The 23,676-nt window shown below is 34.4% G+C and overlaps 1 protein-coding gene across 2 annotated transcripts in view; it reads left to right on the top strand.

Moving 5' to 3' along the window:
- Positions 1-23,284, top strand: part of LOC110107402 (PX domain-containing protein EREL1) — a 37,650-nt gene extending 14,366 nt beyond the window's left edge. The window contains exons 4-11 of one of the 2 annotated variants that reach the window (XM_020837658.2): positions 297-389; positions 6,802-6,910; positions 7,119-7,295; positions 7,376-7,911; positions 8,103-8,258; positions 8,374-8,616; positions 20,968-21,186; positions 22,670-23,284. In XM_020837658.2, the coding sequence (XP_020693317.1) occupies positions 297-389; positions 6,802-6,910; positions 7,119-7,295; positions 7,376-7,911; positions 8,103-8,258; positions 8,374-8,616; positions 20,968-21,186; positions 22,670-22,903 (1,767 nt within the window). In that variant the 3' untranslated portion in view covers positions 22,904-23,284. The remainder of the gene's footprint in view (positions 1-296; positions 390-6,801; positions 6,911-7,118; positions 7,296-7,375; positions 7,912-8,102; positions 8,259-8,373; positions 8,617-20,967; positions 21,187-22,669) is intronic. The other variant, XM_020837659.2, reaches the window with a different exon arrangement.
- Positions 23,285-23,676: the final 392 nt, after the last annotated feature.

Here is a 23,676-nt window from a genome sequence, read left to right on the forward strand (position 1 = left end):
GTGTGTTCCAGAGTGTGAGAATTCCTATGTAAGTTCTTCATAATAATTAAAAACTATTATTCAAAAAGTAAGGTATTACAAAATGAAACCTTAATTTATTTATGCAATTAGTGTTAGCCGAACACATATATAAGTTATAAACCTATAAGAAAGGAAAATTTTTTCTTTTAATTTTTTTTTCTCTGATCAGCCTCGCATGTTGGCTAAAAACATGCATGAATCCATAAAAAATCGATGTTGTATGATATGTGGTTAAGGATGAGAAACTCATATATGCTTTGAAATTCTTATTGTAGCTCAAAAGGGCGTTTCCCAAAAAGGACATACCCCAAGCTCCACCAAAGCATGCTTTGCTGCGAATTAATTCGAGTCGGCTGCTCTTAGAAGAGGTTGGTATGCAAGTTGAACTATTCTACTTTCTAGAAGGCAACGATTAAATTGATTTATATACTGATTTTTAATCTATTTTTTTAAGTTGAAATCCATAAGTTCTATGAGTTTCTTTGTAATTGTTTACCAGTTTTTCAGTGGCATGTGTTGGAGTGCTATGTATATGCTTCAATTTTACTCTTTGATATTGTTTACATTTCTAGACATCTACCTCCACAACAAACAAATCTTACCTAAGCTTCTTTGACTGGATCGGCCGGTCTTTCTTTGCCAATGCCATATGCTTCGCTATCAAATAAGGCTTTGCTCTTGCATGCATTATTTGCAACAAAACTATTCAGAGAAACAAGTGAAATGGGTCTTAATATTTTTGCTTGCACTTGCACTTGAATTTTGGACTTTTGGTTCTCTGTAGCTTTCTATTTTTTCAAATTGTCACCAGGTCACATTACTGTTTATTTTCATCATCTATGGATGTTAGCATCCTTAGGTTGAGCTTTGAAGTCTTGATGTTAACTGTTGTTTTCATTCAATAATTTTGGCATAAATTGTTCAAAATGGGAAGGAATGCGTTTAAGATCTAAGGCAAAACTTGGCCAAAATGAATGGAGTCATAAACTTGATTGAAGCTAACGATGATGATGATGTTGTTCTTAACTCTTGTGTAGCAAGCCATTTTGGGTATTTTTGGCAATATGGACACTTAGAAAATAAAAAAAGAGTTTTCATATGATTTAGTAATTCCTATTAGTTCAAATCTTCTTTTTCAAAAAAATAGAATGATTTTTTCTTAGGTATTGATGCTTGTAAACATGCTTGTTTGTTGTTCAGTAAGTAGCTTGCTAAGTGCTCGATAAAATGCTCATTTAGTGATGACCTAATTACTATTGATGGAATTTTTCTATCATTAATAGATTGAGATATTTTGTAATCGGGTATACCATAGAAAATAATATATTATTGCAGGAGATAAAAATATTATTTTGTTATTGACTCAATAATGAAATATACATTTTTTTTATATTTCATCAGAAATTTGTTCTTACTCAATATATTTGATTGAATAAGGTTAAATGTTCCTTATAGGGGCAAACTCCTATGGTTAATTAAATCTTAACAATTTATCTCGTGAGAAATTTTTTTATTAAAATAGTGGTTTATGTTGTTTTATTAAAATATTAGCTAACATTTTATATATGAATTTTTTTAGAAATTCTTATTAATGATTTGGTCTTTAAAGATTTCAAAGGGGATTGCATCAACTTGAAATTAATTTTTGGAGTGGAAGTCAAAGGAGAAAGAGATAAGAGTACTTGATTATGAGAAACATAGAGGTACTCAAATTATTATTGTTTTCAAAATCGGACCGGACTGGCCGATTTGACCGGTTCAATCGTGAACCGGTCTTATGCCGGTTTGGTCCTCCTAAAGAACCGGTCTAGTATCTAAACGGTCAAAACTGGTTTGAACCGCTGGTTCAACTGGCCGACCGTTGAACCGGTCCCGCTTCTTAAGAACCGGTCGATTCAACTAATAATATATTTAAATAATTAATTAAATTAAATGATATAAAAATAAAAATCTTAAAAAATAATATTGTATGATTTTATAAATATAGTTTTATAATGTAAAATTTATATATGTAAATTATGCTTAAATATATAACATAAAGCAATTATTTATATCAAATTTATATATTTATATATAAACTAAATTTTTATTAAATATAAATTAAAATCGAAGATTGAAGATGTTTATATTTAAATTTAAAATTAATAATTATTTATATTTAAATATATAACATAAATATAATAATTATTTATATTTAATTTTAAAATTATGTAATATATTATATATGTATGAATTTTATTTATTTTTTAGTTTCAAAATTCTTAAAATTATGAAATTTTTAAGATTAAATTGTCATTATTATTATGTTAATTTTTTTACTTTTAATAATATTATTATTTATTAAATCATTCGGTTCGATCAGTCGAAGCATGAACCTCTCCTTCCGGTTCGTTGTCCAGTCTGGTTTTTACAACCTTGCAAATTATCATATGTTAGACTTTACATTTTAAAATTAAATTTTGGTTAAAGTTGATCAATTTAATTTAGAAGGGTGAAGCTTATATTTCAATAAAACAAGTTATAAGAAATGCCCATAAATGAGAGGGTTTATGATGTAACTAAAAATAACTTTAACCTCTGATCCTAGATTTAAGGTGAGAACCATCGATAGGTAGTAAATTTGACCTAAACCTAGCAAAATGCAAGTGACTTATAAACTTGAAACCCATCTGGAGCTGAGTTAGTATAATTCCAGACTTACAATCTTACTTGGAAAGGATTACTGGTTAACTCACCTAAATGCCTTTACAACTATGCATGTTTGGTCTCAATGTTTATGCAAGATAAGTAAGGTTATTTTTATTTAGAAGATAGAAGTTACAACTCAGTCACTTAAGCCAAGATGCCTAACCATATAAGCATGCAAATGCTGACTCATAATATAATTTTTTAATTTCTAAACCTTAATGTGAGAACTTTTATCTATATTTGATTACTGGGCCATGATATGATCAACATTTTTATTTTGAAAACTTGACTTATTTTTTGTGATAAGCCATGCAATTTTATTAATAAAATGAATGTTATCATATGATTAATTTTAGATTATTTAAATTTTAATTAATAGAAAATTTAGTTTTATCCTAAGAGCCTATCGCATAAAATATGCCAAGGCCACTCCCAAACAAAGTTAGAGAAGAAACCTTTGAAAAAAACATATATTTCTAATGCAAACTTAGCAAATAATCAATCAAATGTATCAAAGTTAGTTATAAAAGAGTACAATAAACTCCAATTATTATAACAACAACAAAAACAAAACCTTTTATCTCACTGCATAGGGTTGGCTATATGAATCATTTTTCTCCATTATGTCATGATAAGAGTCAAATTCTCATTTAGATCTAATAAACAAATGTCATTTCTAATACTTTCTAACCAAGTTGTTTTAGGTTTGCTCCTATCTTTCTTAACATATATTGGAACTAAAACACTAATCTCATAACCGGGTCATTTGAAGGTCAGCGCTTTATATGTTCAAGCCATCTAAGGTAACTCTCTCTAATCTTATCTGCCTTTGGAGATAGTCAACTTTTTCATGCATATAATCATTGTGCATTCTATCTCTAAGTGTAAAGACACTCATCTACCTGAGCATAGTTATCTCTGCAACTTAACTTAATTTCTTGCTTCTCTTTTAATGGCCAACATTTTGCGCCATAAAACATTGCATGCCATAAATCATTTTATTATAACTAAGAAAGAAAAATTTGGTAGCTGAATTACTTGCTTTATGCAACCTATTTATAATTATTGACTCGGCTTGTGAGCCTTCAAGCTTTGGCTTTTGATGCATCTAAGACTTTATTTTTGGGATTTATCTTTCTAGTTCATCGTTCCTGTAACCGTGTCCCATAAGCTCGTATGACTTCTTAAATCTATTAATTACATTTGAAAACAAAAAGACTTGATTCGGCAATTCAAGCATTAGGAAGCATATAATACATGAAGTATCATCACACATATTTGCTTGGCACTCGTAGTACCAATTTAGCTTCTATCCTATTATCCATGCATCTTTAGGTATTTTAAGTATTGAATGCAAGTAAATTTTGTTACAATAATTATAGTAAATAACATTAAGCCTTTATCCCACTATGTAAGGTCAGCTACATGAATTCTTTTTTTCCATTATGTCCTTTTAAGAGTCAAATTCTTATTTAATTCTAATAAACAATGGTCATTTCTAATACTTTATAATCAAGTCCTTTTCATGTCTACCTCTACCTTTCTTGACATGGGCCGAATCTACAACATTTACTCTCCTAATCGGGTCATCAGAAGGTTGATGCTTTATGTTACCAACCATCTAAGGCGACTCTCTCTAATCTTATCTGCCATTGGAGCTACTCCAACTTTTTCACATATATATTTATTTTGCATTATGCCTCTAAGTGTAAAGCTGCTCATCCACCCGAGCATCCTCCACTCTACAACACTTAAATTAGTTTTATGCTTCTCTTTTAATGGCCAATATTCTGTGTCGTAAAGCATTGCAGATCTCACCACCATCTTATAAAATTTTACCTTGTGTTTTAGGGGCGCGTTTTTATCATGCAATAGATTAGATGCATTCCTCTACTCCAACGATCCACCTTGATTTCTACTAATAATATCCCTATCTAGTTTACTGTCAAGTTTGAGCAATAGAACTGAGATATATAAATCATGGATTTTGTTTTATGACTTGATCACCCAAATTGTACTCCATGTATTTTAGTTTTAGATCTACTCAAATAAAAACCTTTAGACTCGAAGGTTGACCTCCATAATTCAAGTTTTTCTTTATTTTTTTTCTTATCTAGTCTTATCAACAAGAATAAAACCATAAGCCAAAAACATACATGACTAAAGTTAAAAATGGGCTTAAAGTTGATCTTTGATGTAATCAAATTGAGATAGGAAAATACTTGGTCAAATCACCTTGTGTTTGAACACAAGTAATAGCTCTTTGCAGACGGCTCTTTATGGTAAATGGTTATGATCGGTCCTCTTATTGTTGGCTTGGCCCAATGGCTTCACAAAAAATATATGGCTTAGCCTAATAACTCCATGTTGTGAGTGATTATGACCGCGACCATCTGATCTGATGGCTTGGTTGAAGGACTCCATTATGTTATGGTCATGTCTAAAGTGTATGTTCCTTTATGGCTAATTCCATCGAGTAATGAATCATATGATATAATCAATATGGCACAAAGTCGTCTGTTAGCTAAGATTGATTTGAATTTGTCCCTTAGACAAACACTCATCCCAAGTCTTTAAAGTATCTTTGTATGAATCAACTATGACTACTGACAAGGATCCTTTGGTCAGGTTGGGTCGACTACTTTCTCTGACTTAGTAGACTAGGGACTATAATGACTCATTAGGATGACAAAACCATAACATCTTGATCGGGTTCATTATTTCTCCCACATTCGCTTTAAGTTTAAGGTGATAAAATTTTCAATTTTAAATATCTAATTATGCTGCTATTATACACTACATACTGAATATCTATTTAATGGCTAGCCTTAATCGAAAGTGCTCTCTCATTATCTTGAGGGATAATTAACTATAGGTACTTGTGCCTATAGGAAATCTAAACTCATATCTTAAAATCCTCGCATATGAGGGTGAAATATTTAGTTAGTGTCTTATCTTTATCTAATTTGCATTCTAAAAATTTCTCCTGAAATATAATTCATTAAAACTACTTGAATATATGAGGAGAGTCCGCGGCCTCCAAAGCTCAAAATTTTGGATCCTATACTGCTCTTGCTTCGTTTCCTTGGAAGAAGCCGCAAGCCCCAGTCCCTGTCACTTATAGCCGCTTGGTCTAACGGGGTCGCACGTAGGGGAAGGCTATTCTAGTTGAACTCCCTAGGCTGCTCATCTCTTCGAAAAGGAACAAACAAAATACGGTGAGCAGTTCGGTTTTGCCAGGTCGCATGTAAGAGCTCATGCTCCATTGAAGAAGCGAACGCAAAATTCCTCTTCAATTCCGCCTTGGTCGCACGCAGGATGAACTCGGTTCGGTGTCTCTCCCTATCACCCGCAAGAAACAAATCCCAACACTGATCTCTCATCTATTTGATTTGCTCACCCAAAGAAGAATGCCTGCTCCTATACCCTCTAGACATCTCAGAGAAAGATTTTAAGCCGTTGTAAATCTCAAAAATCCTAGGAATTGACGGGTACAACTAGAGTCGTTTGCAAATTTAAGGTAATTTAAACCGTTAAATTGGGTTTTTCTGATTTTGAAAGATTAAATTGGGTTAGGCTGAATTGGGTGAACTATTAGAGGCTTGATTTGAGTCCAATGAAATCTGATTTGGGCCCGACTAGACTCAATTTAAACTGAATTGACTCATTTCAATAAATTGAGTCAACAATTACTTATTTGATGATCTATTAATGCATTTTAAAAATTTGTATAGAAATATGACGTAAATATCAAATAAATAGCTGATTATGTATTTTAATTTTTTTTTTATAAATCTTTGAACTTCCCTTCATAAAGCCATTTATGTCTAGTAATCAGCATTTTTATGTAAATTATTACATCAAGCATGTAATTAGTTAGGCTTGATTAATGTTTGATTATGATTTGAATTTGATTACAAAACTAGTAAATAAGTTTGAACAAGGAAATAAATGAATGAGCTCTACTCGTTACATTTACGACCCTACTAATAATGAATTTAGGGGTTATATTTTATTGTTAATTTTTATGCCTCTGTTATCTTTGGTGGGCATTTTGTAATTAATCATCTCAAAATTGTTAGTTTCTCACAGAGAAGGCGAGCTTTAGAGGAATGGATAGGAAAGCTACTCTCTGACATTGATTTGTCAAGAAGTGCTCCTATTGCTACTTTTCTTGAGCTAGAAGCTGCTGCAAGGTCATGTATGTGTTACTTATAGAATTTGAATACAACTTTGTTCATCTATATCTTGAATTCCGGTTGATAAATTATTTTTTACCGGTGTCATCTAGCTTATTTTATGTGGCTATTTAAAGCAATTCTTGGATTAATATTTACTTTTAGGCTAAGTTTATTTTACACTTTCAGGGAATAAACATACATACGTTGTTTAATTATTATTCTTTCCAGCTTTTGAGTATGCCAATGAGCTCACTTTAGAAGCAAGCACCTTAGAAGATGCTCCGTCTAATCTTTCGAGGAGATCCAGTTCAAGTGCTTCTGCCGAGTGTTCAGCAATAGCTTTAATGCCTCAATCGATAGCCTCAAATGTTTCTAATGACAATACATTCAATAAATTTGATGCTGGTACTCTTCTGAAATTAATTCTGATGGATTTGTTTTTTTTTTACTTGAGTTTTGGTTTACAATTTAACTGCGCTCAATAGGAGAAATCAGTAATGGTATCATGGTGGTGCCTGCTATGCCTGATAAACCGGGGGACTTCTTTAACGCTAATTTACCTCAAAGAAAATTCAGCAATTGTTCAGGAGGTGATTCATCATATAGAAATTCTTCCAAGCAGATGTTCCTTCAGAAAGACATTGTTGATTCCAATGCAAACCAGGATCACGACAAGATTTCTTGTCATTCTAGGAGGCTTTCCAGTGATAGTATTGGCAGTGATGCAAGTTCTATTTGGGCTAACGACCTATCAATGCCTGGAGTTACTAGCTTAGTTTGGGATGGTTCTATTGTTCTTTCTGATGGCGTTGTTATCCCAAGCACCATGGAAGCTCCGAGTAATGCAGAAACACAGTTGGCAAATGATGTGCAGATTCTTCTTCCTGTTGATCAGCAGCACAAATTGAATCGAGTTCTCCTTACCATGCAACGAAGATTATCAACAGCCAGAACAGATATGGATGATATTATAGCACGATTAAACCAAGAAATGACAGTAAAAGAGTATCTTACAACGAAGGTTGTCACTGTCCATGATCTTCTTATTATCTTGGCTCATTTTTTCTAGCTAGATAGTTTCTTTTTTTTTTTAACTAGTGTTGCCATGTGTACTTTCCGTTGGCTTACTTGTGTTTGTGACAATCTTCCTTAGTTCTATATTTATTATCTTAGCAAGAAGACCAGCACTGATATTGAAAGGTTTGAATTTAGGTGAAGGATTTAGAAGTGGAGCTTGAAGACACTAAACAGAGAAATAAAGAAAATCTTCAGCAAGCCATCTTACTTGAAAGAGAAAGGTTCACTCAAACTCAATGGGATATGGATGAACTTCAAAGGAAGTACCTGGAGTTGGAATCAAAATTCAAGGTTGAACATGTTTGCTTATCTTTTTCCATTCTCCATTTTTACTTTCATTGTCATTATAGTTTAATAATAGATCATTCTTGTTTAGTTAATATTGTTGTTAATGTGTTTATTCCAGAGCAAACATACTTGTTTAGAGCCGGAAAACACAACTGCAAGCTGCGAGAAAGACATTTTAAACCAAGAGCTGTCTACGAAACAAGAACATATTGCTATTCTAGAAAGGCATATAGAGCAGCTTGAGATGAAATCAAAAGCCGATGTTAAAGTTCTCGTGAAAGAAGTTAAGTTTCTTAGAAAGTCTCAAGAAGAGCTGAAGGAAATGCTAAACCAATCTACTAAAGAAAAGGGCGACTTGGAGGTAAAGAATTTTGCTTTTTCATGATAAAGATTAATTAGCTTACCATCTGCTTAATTAGCTCCTGGCATCCACCTCACCTAGAACCTTTAATAGTACTATATTTGTTTTGAACATAATTCAGCGGCCTAAATATTCACCTGTCAGATGAAGCTCAACCATAATGCAAATGCAACAATCATATGCTTAGTTTCATTTGTAATTATGAAGGAAAAATACAACATGGAAAAGAAACTCGACGTGGTGAGCAGTCAACTCTTTTTTGAACTGGTTAGGAACCAGTGGAATTTCTTAATTTAGCTATAGCATTAGTTAAGGGGCTGTTTATGATTACTTTTTTTTTTCTTATTGTTTTCATAGAGCATGTTTGGTATCTATTTTGTTGCTGTAATAATTTTTGTTGCTTTCGAAAATAAATCAAGTTTTTTTTCTAAAAATACTCAGAAAATCTTTTTTGTGTCTTCAAAATTTTCATTGAAAACCATCTCAACCATTGACTGTTGTAACTGACCACTGGTTATTACTGCCCCTGGATGCATCGCCACATGCAATCACCATCTCATGATATATTCAATAAAAATAAAAATAACATTTATTGAGGATATCAAATATATTCTAATTTTATATTAAAATAAAATAAAATAAAAAAGAAGTGATCCCAAATGGCCCCTACGTTGCCATAAAGTATTATTATACCATTGCACATAATTGTGATTATTTTATAATTTAGCCATCATGGCCTTGTATGAGTAAAACTGTTGGAAACTGCTCTTGATTATTCTGAAAATGTAATTTTACTCAATTTTAGTTATACATTCAAAACAAGCAAATGTTTATGACTTTTTTTTTTTTTTTTTAATTTATTGTTCTTTCCGCCAATTGTTTTAACTTAAATAGCTTGATTGTTTGTGTCAGCTAGTGATGACATTTGATATAATCCCCGCCCACTTTTAATTTTCTTCAGTTAAAATTTTCATGCAAAAAAAAGAAGAATCTATTATTTGTAAATATAGCTAGAATCCAAAATATTCAATTGGATGATCCGTATTGATTCTTTGATCATAAACTATTTTTTAGCATGTATGTGCCTTAATGATGTTGTAATCAAGTGATACTAGGCTCATTGAATTTGTGTCGTTGAGATACTTGATTTAATAATAAGCTTGCACAATTTGATGGTAATTTGGTCATCCAATTATTATTATAAAGTTTTCAATTATATTTTAAGCGCTTGATTTGGGATCATTTTGAGTCAGGTTTGATTATTTTTGGTGTTGTTAGGTTCATCTAGTCTAGAGGTTTAGTTTTATTATACATTTTGTCAAATCGGACTTTGAATGGTTTTGAATTTGTTGACTAATAAAAAAAATAGTAAATAAGAATGAAATTTGAAAAAAAAAAAGAAAACGAAGCAAGCAACGCATCTCTTCTGATCCTTCGTTGCTGGTCAGCTTCGGTTCGCAGGAGGGGAGGGATCGCACAAATCTGTCCTTCAACTCCTCGTTGCTGTCCGATGTCGTTGCTTCGCAGGAGGGCAGAGATCGCACGGTCGCTCCTTCGACTCCTCGTTGCTGTTCAACTTCGTTGCTTCGCAGGAAGTAGAGATTGTATGCGTTGCTTCTTCCGCCCCTTAGTTGCTGTTCGGCTCTATCACAGGAGGTATAGAGATTACACGAGTGGCTCCTTCGACTCCTTTGATACTGTTTGACTGTGCTCCTTCTCCGATCGAACCCAAGCTCCCGAGCCAACTCCACTCAAACCCTTTTTTTATGTATATTACAATATATGATAATATATATATATATATATATATAATATATATATATATATATCATAATATATTATTATTTTTATTTATATAATATTATATATCTAAAAAAAAAGAGGAGACTTTCAAGTAGGTGTCGAAGACCCGCGCCATCGATCTTAGATTTGAGCGAATGGTTTTGAAATTGAAGACACACGCCATTGATCTTAGATCTGGGCGGATGGTTTTAAGATTTGAAGACCTATGCCATTGATTTTTAATCAGGGAAGATGATTTTTTTAAATTTGAAGATCCCGGACCGTCGTATCTTATAGATCCGGCCGGGATGATTTTAATTCGAAGACCCTACGCCATCGACCTTAGGTTCGGGTAGGAAGAAATTACGATAAATGTCGTTCCGATTTCTCAATGAATTGAACAAACTCAATGAATTGAGCACATCTCCTAGTATGGACAAATTCTAGAGAGGTTACAAACACTTATCCTCTAGATCCTCTAATGACTTTTGCAAAACGTTATTGCAATTGAGTTTATTTAAGTAGCTACTAAAAGCGTATTACCAAAGAAATTTCTATAAGAACAAAGGGGTGAGCATGTTCTTCCATTTACTTTTATCCTACTCATCATTCTCTCAAATGTTATATAACATAAATGAGAGCTTCTTGGATGTTATCATTTCATTCCAAAGACTATATTAAAGTGCCTCAAATGTCTCCAAATGAGACTTCTCTTTAAAAGATTCCAACATATGTAACATTAAGTGGAAGACTTTAAATTGTCGTGGCATTTCAAATGTTATTCCCTTTGAAATGTTAGAAGTCTCTGACTATCAAAGCATCACCACTCTTTCTATAGCTAATGAAATAGTAAGACTTGCAATAAATCATCTATCTCCTCCATTAACTTAGAGTTGATTTTTGATCACTCAATGTAGATTTAATTTTAAACAAATTGAATAGCATTTTAAATCCAAGAGTCTTTAAATATAATAGTATTTCAAATCATACAGTTTTAAATAGAGCATTTTAAATGAAAACTTTAAATCCGAGAATTTTAAAAAATTCAAAAGTTTTAAAATTGAGATTAATAAAATTAATTAGAAAATTTGTTTTGGTTAATTAATTAGTTAAATTATGAAAGAAAAAATACAGAAAGAGAAATATTGTTTTTCACTAATCAGACATATACAAGCTCTTGACAAACAACTATAACAATACAAACAAGAAACTCTCAAACAAGACTCTCTAAGCAACAAACTCAACAATCAACTCAATCAACACACACAACACAAATTGAAACTTTCAACACTCTACAGTGACTCCTTTAGCTATCTGTGAGCTCCCTGAATCGTTGCAAGTACCACGTACCTGCAAACAAAACAAATAAATGTTAGTATGTCACAAATAAAAAAAAATCAAAATGCTGGAGAATGGTAAATCTATTACGAGTAAGACAAAAGTACTTGAAAGCAAGAAAAGTCAAGTATTGAAAAACTAGTAAAGTAACAGTGTCAGAAAATGAGTCGAGTAGTGAACTACTGCGATAATAAAAAGCTACAAGTACAAAAAAACTAAAACACTGACGCTAATGTTAAAACTTTGAAGTGTCAAAATCACAAATTCAAACCAACTCACAAACCTTTTAAACTTTCCATGTAACAAATCCTAAACAATTGACATCTCCCCAACAAACACAATGAAATTCAAATCCCCAGGCAGCCTTGTTTATAAAAACTTGGTTATAAGATCTACTACCCGACAACTTTTAAAGGAAAACAATAAGTCCGATCTTATGAAAAAGTTTTAGGTAAAATTGACCTAACCTCTATCCCCCAATTAAAACACCGACCACTTATAATAGTAGTCATAAGTCCGACCTTTGAGGGAAATGTTTAGGTGATAATACAACCTTAGACCTTCTCACTTGGGCATCCTAGTCTATAAAGCTTTGTTGTATGACCAATCACTTGGGCCACTTAGCTTGCAGGGCTAGGTCGTAAGACCCATCATTAGGAAACTTCTAAGGAAGCAATAAGACCACCCAACTGAAATCTTCGGGCTACCTTTAGTAGAGGTTGTAAGTCCTACTAACTAGGCTATTTTCTAATGAAAGCCATAAGTCCCTACCCAAATTTAATCATACAGGTATCTCTTGTTGAAAAATCAAGGAAAAAAGCCTCAAGAGAGAATTCTATCTTTAAATAATGCTTTAAAATATATTAATTATGATACTAATCCCTTGTCGAAAGCATGTGGAATTACTATCATAAGATCTTCTACAAAACATACAAATTCATGGGCATTTTACTCTAAAAGGATTAAATTATAAGGTCCATTTTTTAGGCTATTTCCTAAGGGAAGTCATAAGACCTACCTAAACAATTAAAACCTTCAGGCAGCCTTGCTGTAGAGTCAGGTTGTAAGACCAATCTTTTGGTTAATTCATAAATAGAACAGTAAGTCCCATTCCAAATCAAATCACAGTGTAACTTTCTACGCATGCCGTAAGTCCCAATCTAAATCTAAATAACTGAGTTACTTCCTAAAGAAGTCATAAGACCCGCTCCAATTCAAAATCCTAGGTTACTTCTAAATGAAGTCATAAATCCAAAACTAAATCAATTTTTGGGTATTCTAATAGATGTAAATTCCAAAATATCCAAAAAAATTAAAACCCACATCTAACCACTTCAGTTTACCCGGGATCCCTGAGAGGAGAAGACCCATGACTGCTAACCAGATTCCCTAGACACTATGGTCAAATGATTATTAGTGTTGGTAGATTGAGACCTACGGTATAATCGGGATGACGGAACTATGGGATCTTGATCGGGTTTACCTCCATTTTCCCCATAATTGAGACTAAAACATCTAAAATTTATTCATCCTTAATTGAGAGTTTTCTCTTATGTGTTAAGAGGGGTAATTAACTATGATTGCTTGTGCTCGTGGAAAGTAAGGATCCCAGATCTAATTAAACCCTGACACTACCTTCAGGAGAAATCTGGTTAATTGTAATTTGACTTAAGGGAAATGGAATCCTACAGCTGCAAAGCGGGATTCATGCATTCGTGCTATTTTTCTTGAGCTAAAAAAATTTAATTTTAAAAATTTTCAATCTCAATATGCATCAAGATTCATGCTTAATCAAGTGTATTTATGGTTGATGTATCCTTTGACTGTTGTCAAACCACCGCCATTCAACTAACACTGAAAGACCATCGCCATTGGACTATCATTGCCTGACCATGACCTACCAACCATCATCTCTCGACTACGCTCTTTCAAACATTGTCATGTGCTTTACGATTATGATCCTCCCACCATCACCCATCTATAGTACTTCAGCCACTATCGCTTGACTATAATCATTCTACCATGGTATCCTGGCTACAATTCTTCCACCACTATCACTCGGTAATAATTCTTGAACCAACATCACTCGATTATAGTCTTTCGATCACTATTTCTTGATTATGGTCATTTGACCACCATCGCCTGATTATGGTACTTCAACCACCATCACTCTTTTACAGTCTCTTCACCACTATTGCCCATCTACAGTCTCCTGGCCATTATTGCCGAACTAGGATCATCCAACCTTTATCACATGACTATGATCCTCCTATTTTTGTTGTTTGCCTATGGTCATCTAACCTCCATCACCTGATTATGATTTTCGACCACTGTTACCCTATTATAGCCATCCAAACATTGTGGCTTGATAATGCTCCTTCAATCAGCCTGACTATGCTCTCCCAACCAATGTTGCCCTACTATGGTCCTTTAACCAACATCACCCCACTATGATCTTATACCACCGTCATCCAACTACTGTCCTCCGACTATCTTTGCTCGAATACTATCCTTCGACCTCCTCTCGATTATGATTTCATGACCTCTATTGCTTTACTATATTCTCCTATCTACAGACTTCCTACCATATTCTCCTTACGACCCTCTGATCATCATTGCCCAACTATGATCTTCGAAGCACCATTGCTTGACTATACTATATCAATGCTTTCCCCAATTATGTGCAAGGGTATCACTTGTAACTATTAAAATATGCTAGTGGAATCATTTCAACTGGACTTGGCTTAGGGAAGGGCATTATTTGTAACCATTAAAATCAGCTAGTGGAATTATTTCAACTGGGCTAGTCATCGTAGCTTTTTTTTAGATTTTCCACAGTAACTTTGATATTTCTTACGCTTCTTTTTTTATTTGTGTATTGGATCTTGTGTAAAGCTAAGATATTAAACACTTTCACCCTATTTTTGTGAATATCTTGGCCTGCAATAGTTTGATGTCATATGTGGGAAGCGATTCTAGGCTAGACAACAACCCTTGCTATTTCTTCGAAGAGGTCGTTCAAATCATTGTAGTATGAAAACTCCAAATACTAACAATAAGCCTTATAGATAAGTAAATGTAGAATTGCAATATTTGAAGAAATCTAGGCTCTTGAAAGAAATGATAAATAGGAACTTTCGTATCTTCCTAGGAAAAATCCTCTTGGATGCAAATGAATCAGAGCATATGGAATTATGGAACTTTCACATCTGCCGGCCTTCTCTCTACTAGAAACCTGCTCCTGTTGCTGTTTGCTGATCCTTTGCTTGAAAACTGCTCCTGCTGCTCTCTCTGCCAACCCTTCTTTGCTAATGGGGAATGGATTTAATTCCTTCATTCATTTCATACTTTATTATAATTGATTAGGCTTTTTTTTTTGTTTTTCCTTCATTTATGTGGCTCGATATGACAATTTTTCTTTACCTAATCATCTTTTCATTCTAGAACGCTTTGTATCTCCTATTAATTTTTAACACTTTCTGCTCATTGAAATTAAAAAAAAAATGTTGTTTTCTTCTCATATATACTTTCAAAACATCTTTCTACTGTTGTCTTTCAACTTTAGCAATTAAATTTTATGAAATTTTGGCTAGGTTTTACATATATGTGTTGGAGTGTTGGTTGATAAAGGCTCTGATATGAAACTTTTTAGTGTTGTGGGAAAGGGAATTTTAAGATGGTTATGTGGTAAAATTAGAAGGAATGGTTTTATATGAGAGAAATTTTTGGGGGTAACAACTACTAAAAATAAGAGAATGGCAAATAGACTTAAGTGTATTGGGCATATGCAAGGATAGAGAATATGTCAATAAGTAGGATTAATAAGTAAAAAATTAGAACAAAATATGAATAAAAGTTGTGCAAAAAGATTAAATGAATTTAAAACAAGTAGCAGTTAATGTGAATGAATGGAGAATGAGAACGTATAAAGCCAACCCCAAGTAATGGAGTGAATGCTAATGATGATAGTGATTATAAATTAGCATGTAATTTAAGATCTCATCGCATTTTCAAGTATAGAATTGACTTGGATTATGCCATGAACACGCATCCTACGTGGATGGAATGTCCAACAGAAGTAATGTTAACTCATCCTCACGCAGTGTGGGCTTCGAAAATTCAACCCCGGCCTCCGCCCGCAACTACGTTTGTGCTTTTTCTTCAACGAGGGAGTTTTAACGGAATAAGTTCCAGGTTAAATTTTGGGAAGGCAGATGGGTTTATAGATAAGACACAACCCAGAGATTTCGTCCTCATTTTGTGAGGACTTTATGATCTGAGTTCTGGTTTCCTATAGGCGCAAGCCCTTATAGTTAACTACCCCTCCCGATCACGAGAGAGAACTTTCGATTAAGGCTAGTCGTCAATCAGATACGTAGATAATACATGTTATTTGACATATAGTAGCAGCATAGGTTTAGGTATTTGAAATTTGAAGGGTTCGGAAGATTTGATATTTAAAATAAAAATTTCACCATCTTGCACTTAAAGCGGATGGTGGGGGAATGGATGATAGACCCGATCAAGATCTCATTGTTTTATCGTCCCGGGCCATTGTGGTCCTTGGTCTACTTAGTCAGAGGAGGTAGTCGACCCAACCTGACAGAAGGATCATTGTCGGCAGCCATGGGTTGCTTCGTCCAAGGGGACCTTGTAGACCTGAGGTGAATGTTTGTCTAAGGGGACAAATTTGAATCCACCTTAGCTAACAAAGGGCTTTGTGCCCTATCGATTATATCCTATTGATTCATATCTCAAAGATTTTATGCCAATAAGGAGCGTATTAGTTCTGGCCATAACCGGTATTTCGTGGTGCCATTTAGCGGCAAAATCACTCAGTTCAGAGGGCCCCGGGTCATAACCGTTTATCCTGCGGTTCCATTTGGTGGTAAAACCGCCGGTTAGAGGACACGTACCACATCCTTACTGGCAGGAGATTGTTTCAGAATGAATCATAGTGATATTTTTGACCAGGCATTAGCTCTATGTGAGCTGAAGTAGTTTTAATTTGTCCACCCCGGCAAACTGTTGCGGAGGGTGGATGGATTTTGCTTTAAGTGTTCGATGGATTATTTTAATTTTAAATATCTAAAATTTTGGGATTTTTAGATTTTTTTTGGATTTTGGGCTTTATGGAGTTTTGGATTTTGTGGGTATTTGGGTGGAGCTTGAAAGTATTTGTGAACCCCTCCGGTTGAGATAAACATTCAACACGGCCATCATCGGGGTGTTTGGGGTCATTTAAAAATATTTATGCTTTGAACCTTTTCAACTCTGTCGAGTTGTCGACAGAGGATCGGGTTTCGTAGGCTTTATGCCTTAGTGAATTCCATTGATTATAGGGCTTGAAGGCCTAATATGAATGTATTAAAACAAATACACTGGTCGCCACAACCATGTATTTGTTTGAAGGTTCAAACCCTGTCGACTCCTATTGACCTGTATAGAAGGATCGGGTTCGAACATGAATTCACTTATTGACCCGCGCAACATCCCTAGACGTCACGTGTGTACTAATAACACGCTCGCCGGGGCCCATGGGGGTTCTAGATAGTATACCCCTTTTTGTGTACCTATGTGTATACAAATGACGGTGCATGTGCGGGTGTATTTTTGGAATATTTACGAAACGCCATCTGTCCGCTAATATGAATGTTGTGGATCTGGTGGCGTGTTGTAGAAGCTTCTGGATTGAGTTGTTTGCTGCTTTATACAGGTAGATTGTCGTGCACTACTTATTTCTACAGATGGATTGTAGTGCACTAACGAATCTCCTGCTTTTTGCCAGTAGATGTTACTATCTATTGTAGTTTCCTTGCATCATTTTTGTAGACGGCATATTAAGTGTATAATAGATTTCCTATATCAGCTCGTGGGAATTTGCATTTTTCGGCATTCTTCTTGCACTTTGTTATGATGTTTGGCTCATGTAGTACATCAGTCACTGCTAAAAGTCCCTTGTTCATTTAGGTTAGATCCCAAAAGATTCAAGTCATACTCGGTATTCCAATCAAGTTCAAGTATGAACTTATTTCATTTAGATTCAATTATTTGTTAATCATTTGCGTTTTGTCCAAATACAAGTCCATTTCACTGTTCAAGTTCAAGGTCAAAGTTCTAGTTCAAATGCATGTCCCTTGTTGTCTTTTGAGTTCGTTCAAGCTCAAATATCAGTTCCATGAGTTTGACCAAGTCCAGATTCCAAATTGTTCCAAGTCCTTGTTTTTATTTTAGACAAAAATTCGGCAGCCTCTCGGCGTCCTCCCCCGTTTAGGGGAAAAACCCAGAGGCCGCCTACCCGCCACGTCAACAAAGACGTGCACGGTTGGTGTTTGTGAGATACCGCGGCGGTGATTTTTTATTTTTCATCCACCACGCCAACAAAGGCGTGCATGGGGTTTTAAAAAGTATTTTTTTGAAAAAGCAGTTTGCTTTCCCCCCGCTCGGGGGTACTTATGAGTGACCCCGCTTCGCCGTAGGTGCCGCACCGGAGTCCCATCCCACCACGCGCAATAAAGGCATGCATGGGCGGTTTTCCGGTCCGCCACGAACATTGAGAGCGAGATTCTAAGTTTTAGAAAAATTCGTACCTTCGCGGGGTTGTTGGTGTTAGCACGTGGATCGAGGGATCACTCGCCTACCTCGTCATAGGTGTCGCATCGGGTTCCCTTCAGGAATGGGAAATCGTGAGGTTTGCTTTTTGATTCACAAGAGGAGGCTAGGAGATGTTCGGCTTCTTCAGGTGGGCTCGACGGGATGGAGAAATGAGGGAGTTCGGCGTTGCAAGGAGATTGGCTTCAGTTTGGAGAGGAGCAGTCGGGCAAGGGGCTCTAGCGTCGGTTTGTTCTCGGCAAGAGGAGGTCGGGTAGAGCAGATTGTACAGGGAAGGTGAGCTCGGCACTCTCTCTCTCTCTCTCTCTCTCTCTCTCTCGGGCTTGAAGGGATCGACGGGAAGAGATCTTGGGTTCGACGACTAGCGGGAATGTCGGTGCTGGAGAGTTCGGGCAGTGGAGATCGAGCGTGGAGAACGAGAGTCGAGCGTGGAGAACGAGCGCAGGAAGAGCTCATTTGGTTGGGTTTTAACGACGAGAGTTGGAGTGAGATCGATGCAGTCGCAAGATTTATGGGATTTGATAGAATCGGCGCCGATTTCAGCTGGATTTGCGGCAGAATTCGTGGATCCGCCGAGCATAAGGTATGTACGCTGGATTTCTACTTTGCTTTCATCTCCTTTTGTTTCCTTTGGGTATAACATGAGGGTCAACACGCAGTAAGCACATAGATTTCTAGGGTATCATGAATTGTAAATATATGTAAACAGAACGCATGTATAACTGTGATTTATGTGGGAGCATGCAAATCACTAACAACAATTGTTTATAGTTTGCATATTTGAGCCTTCCTACTGTATTTCTAAGAATGAAGACTAATTTATGTTAGGCAACTGTGGAAAAGGTTGGAACGAAAAAAAAAAAAAAATCATAGGATTTTCATTATTGTCAAAAATGTTAAGAGAAGAATTTGCATCAACCTAGTAGCAAGTACAATGAACAAAAAACTATAAAAGAGATCAAAAGAGCTACAAAAGATGACCTGATTTACTTGATTCGGCTTAAAGAAGCCTTTGTCCATGACTGCATATGGATCGAATAATCTACTAGACTTCAAAGAGGATACTAGAAGACATTATATTTCTTATAAAGTTGGAGATATTAACAAAAATACAACCTTATCTAGCTGAGATAAACTGTCACCTATTTTGAAGGTGTGGGCTGGACATGAGGAGATATTGTGGTTAATCCCTCCCTTGTATTTCAAAATTCTGAATGAGAGCTATACACATTAGTACCAAGAGATTCTTCTTCCGCTAAAACCAAAAATAGCAATAATTGTTTCTTTTTTAAGAACTTGAATGACTCCCTTTATTTTTCAGATGTACTCTTTTTTTTTCTTCCTCTCCTTTTTTTTTGTTTCTTTTGTTATTAGATGATGAATACATTGATTTCTTCACCATTTATCATTATATCGAGAGGTACTAGGTGTGAAGAATTAAGTGTAAATAGAGTTTAAATTAATCAGCCTTCTTCTATAAAAATTGAGTGTGGATGGATATAGAATTTGTAGCTACCAATGTTGAAAAATCAAATATGAATGGATCTTGAGTTTGGTAGTCACCAATCTTGAAAATCAAAGCCAAATCCTATCAAAGATAGTTGAGGGAATTTATAGTCTTAACATAGAAAATGAATATGATATTGTATCACTAGAATAGATGGATGGACAAGCTGGAGAAAATGCATATATAAATGGTATCTTAAGTTACTAAAAACACGTATCAAGGAGCAAAGAATTGTATTATAATTGTCATAGAATAAATAAATGATTCTTTATGATGCTAAGGGGTAAGGATATAGCATGTATTAAACTTAGGGGTTATTTTCATTCATGTTATTTAGTATGATATGATTTTGTTATGTGAGATTTACTTTTGAAGTAGATGAAAGCTTCATAATCAAAACTCCATTGCAAAAAACTAAAAATATATGGTCCGTTGCAAAAAGCTATGTTGAGATCCACTGTCATTTTTATAATATCACCAACTCCTTAAAAGAAGAATTTTAAAAAGCATCAATGAGTTTGGCTATTTTTTTGGAGGTCAAGTGTTGGGTGAAAAAACAATCTGAAATAATCAAGTTTGCTTGTGAATTGAGATGTGTGCTAGCTAAGAATGAGTAAATGTGAATTAGTTAAATATTAAAAACAGTGCAGGAGTAGCTCATTTTTAAAGATAGTAACTTATAAGGTGATTTGGGCATTTTATGGGGGAGCATAATATGCAAAATGCACAAGGCATCGAGATAGAATCAATGTGATTGTAATATGACAGAAAATGATTGACCTAGAATATCACTCCAGTAAAAGTTGTGCTAAAATATCTACATAGCAGTGTGTGCAACACTTTTTTTTTGCAGTGTGTGCAACACTTAAAATGACTGAATGGCAAAGGATTCATGAAGCTGTTCCGAAAATTTGGAGTAGGACTTGCTGTGATGATAATGATGCCCATTGTTTATTTTTCGTTTAAGTTATTCATATCATTAAGTATTGCACAAAATATTTCTTTGAACTTCCTGGTTAAAATGTGGGCACTATATAAATCGTTTGTATTCCCGACTTTTTTAATAGTTGATCCAATCTGTGTAATAAATGCTTTTTTATTAAAATTCCCAGAGAGTTCTTCAAAATAAGGAACAAAGGTGGAAACGTGCAAAATCTACAGGGAAGAAGTTGCTTCGTGAATGTGAAATTCTTTGGCATCAACTTCAAGAATGCAGCATTAATTTTCTTTCTACAGAGGAGGATCATTTTAATATCAACCCAGCATCATTGTCTGATGCTTTAGAACTCCTGGCAACTTCTGATAACCGTATAGGCCTCCTCATTGCGGAGGTGATATTCTGGAAATTCCATAATTATCTAATCTATATCATTATAATCTTCTTAATGCATTCTGGTTCTTGTTGTTGAATCCTGATTTTTATATTTATTTATTTTATTAAATGCCATAATTGAAATCATTGCTTAATTATTTGTATTTTTCAGATCTACTGCAAGAACAATGGAATGCATTATTCTTATTGCCATCAAACAATCCTTTGCAATTACTAGGGTTTAGTTGGGAATCGTAACGTTCATTCCTTTTTAGAGCTGAGTAATAGCTTTTGGTTCTACTAACTCTTTCCTTCCAAGGTGCTATTTGCGTGCACTCTTTCATGAAAGCTTTTGCATCAAGAATGATATTTTTACAGAAGATCATCATTGGTGGAACTTTTATTAAAATAATAATAAATGTTAATCAACTGATAAAAGCTTCTAAAAGATAATGAGTTTTGTATTATAGTAGAATAAAGATCGAGTATATAAATTTGAGAATTTGAAATTAAGAATATATCAGTCAATATTACTGAGAGATTAAGTGATACTTAGCTATGTAGGTTTAAACATATTTGGTCTATCATAAAGTAGAGTACAAAAACAACAATAATAGGCGTTTATCCCACTACGTGGTGTTGGGTAAATGAGTACTTTTTATTCTCTGTCCTATTAAGAGTCATGTTTTCTTCTCAATCTATTAAAAAAATCTATTAAAAAAAGATTAATTTTAATACCTTCTAACCAAGTCATTTTGGGCCTATCTCTACCTTTCTTAATATTAACAGGATTTGATACATCTACTATTCTAACAGGGTTATAAGAAGAGTGAGAATCTAAATAAGTATATAATGGTTGAGTGAGTTAAGTTAGAGAAGTGTTTTTATAGTACTATGGAATAAAAAAATTACACGTTGACTTAAAATTTAAATTCTACAAAATTGCAATTAAACTTCAATTCTGTATGGATATGTGTATTGCGCGATGCAACAGTCATTGTTGTCCAATGAGTAACAAAATAAGCATATTGAGATAGCTGTGGTAAAATTATGAAGATTAGGCTGAGAAATGATTATATATTTAAGGCACAGTGTGTAGCTAATGTAGTGGAAAATTGACTTGTTGGTTTGCCCATTAGAAGATGCTCCATTAAGAGGTTAATAAAATAAATGTTGAATGACTATGAAATAAGGGGCGGATCTAAGATAACAAAAATATTGTAAAAAGATTTTCCCAAATGAAGTTAACTCATATAATAGGAATGAATGGCAGATTCATTAAACTAACCCTATATTTTTGGAATAAATCTGATGATGATGATGATTAAGCTACTCTAACTTGGCCACCAGGTCAACTGCGTCAGATTTTTTTATCTTCTAAACATAACTTATTTCATGCTTAATCTATTCATTATACTTGTTTTCTCTTTTGAATGACTTTTATTTTTTGGTTTTTTAAACAATTTTTTAAAAAAATCTGATGGGTGCGATTCCTGATACAGGCACAATTACTTGCTCAAGAAGATGACGATGCCAACTTTGACCTGACAGAAATGAAGACACTCGGATCTTCTGAAGATGTAATTTCCATCAGTGATGATGATCCAGCTACAGGAGATGAAGGGATTAGGAGGATGGTTATAAGCTCGCTACTAGAAAATGCAAAGCTAAGGAAGCAGTTGAATTCTGTATTCCGATGCGCTCTCAAAAGCCAACATGGAACTAGAAAAGGATGATGGGGATGACGTTCCATCCCAAAAAAGTATCCTGAACAGGTTACTGCGGAGGTAATAGTATCGTGACCAAATCATTGGATGGTGCAGAGAGTTTATTAATGGTTAGCCCTTTTTTATCACAATTTGTAAATCAATTGCAAACCTGTACGTTTAAACTCCTAAATTTTTGATGGGTAATGGACGATGTAAATTCCTAGTTCTTTACGTCACCATACTTATTTCTACTGGCCTACATTGTGTAAACAGGTCATGAATCAATAAGCACGAGTCAAACTACAAGGGTCTTGGAATTGCTGGTTTCTGCCAAAGTTTCTCTTGTATATGAGCAGAGACAGGCATCGATTGCTACGCATCTTTAAAAAATTTTTACAGCAGAATTTATATTGTGAGTGAGCTCATGATTGATGCTATAACTTTCCATTCCAAAAATATTGATTCGTTAGACTTTATTCGTATTTAAGAAAAAGCTAAATATCACATTAATGAATAATACAATGGTGAAATATGACTTGCTAACTGGTCTAGCTTTTATCACTTACAGATGTCCAATTTAGATGGAAAACTACAGAAAATCATGTTTGAACATGGGTCAAAACACAAATTAAAGGGTTTACAGCCACATTTATTCTTATATGTACAATGAGGTTAATTGTTGTCTGTTACCCATCATGGAGGATTTTACGCACCAGACAACAGAGATGAATTATAACACTGCTAATTTGGTAAATAAATTGGAAGAAGCAGCGGTTAACAAGTTTTAATGCAACACATTT

The sequence above is a fragment of the Dendrobium catenatum genome, unplaced genomic scaffold (genome assembly GCF_001605985.2).
Source record: "Dendrobium catenatum unplaced genomic scaffold, ASM160598v2 fragScaff_scaffold_853, whole genome shotgun sequence".
Classification (NCBI taxonomy): domain Eukaryota; kingdom Viridiplantae; phylum Streptophyta; class Magnoliopsida; order Asparagales; family Orchidaceae; genus Dendrobium; species Dendrobium catenatum.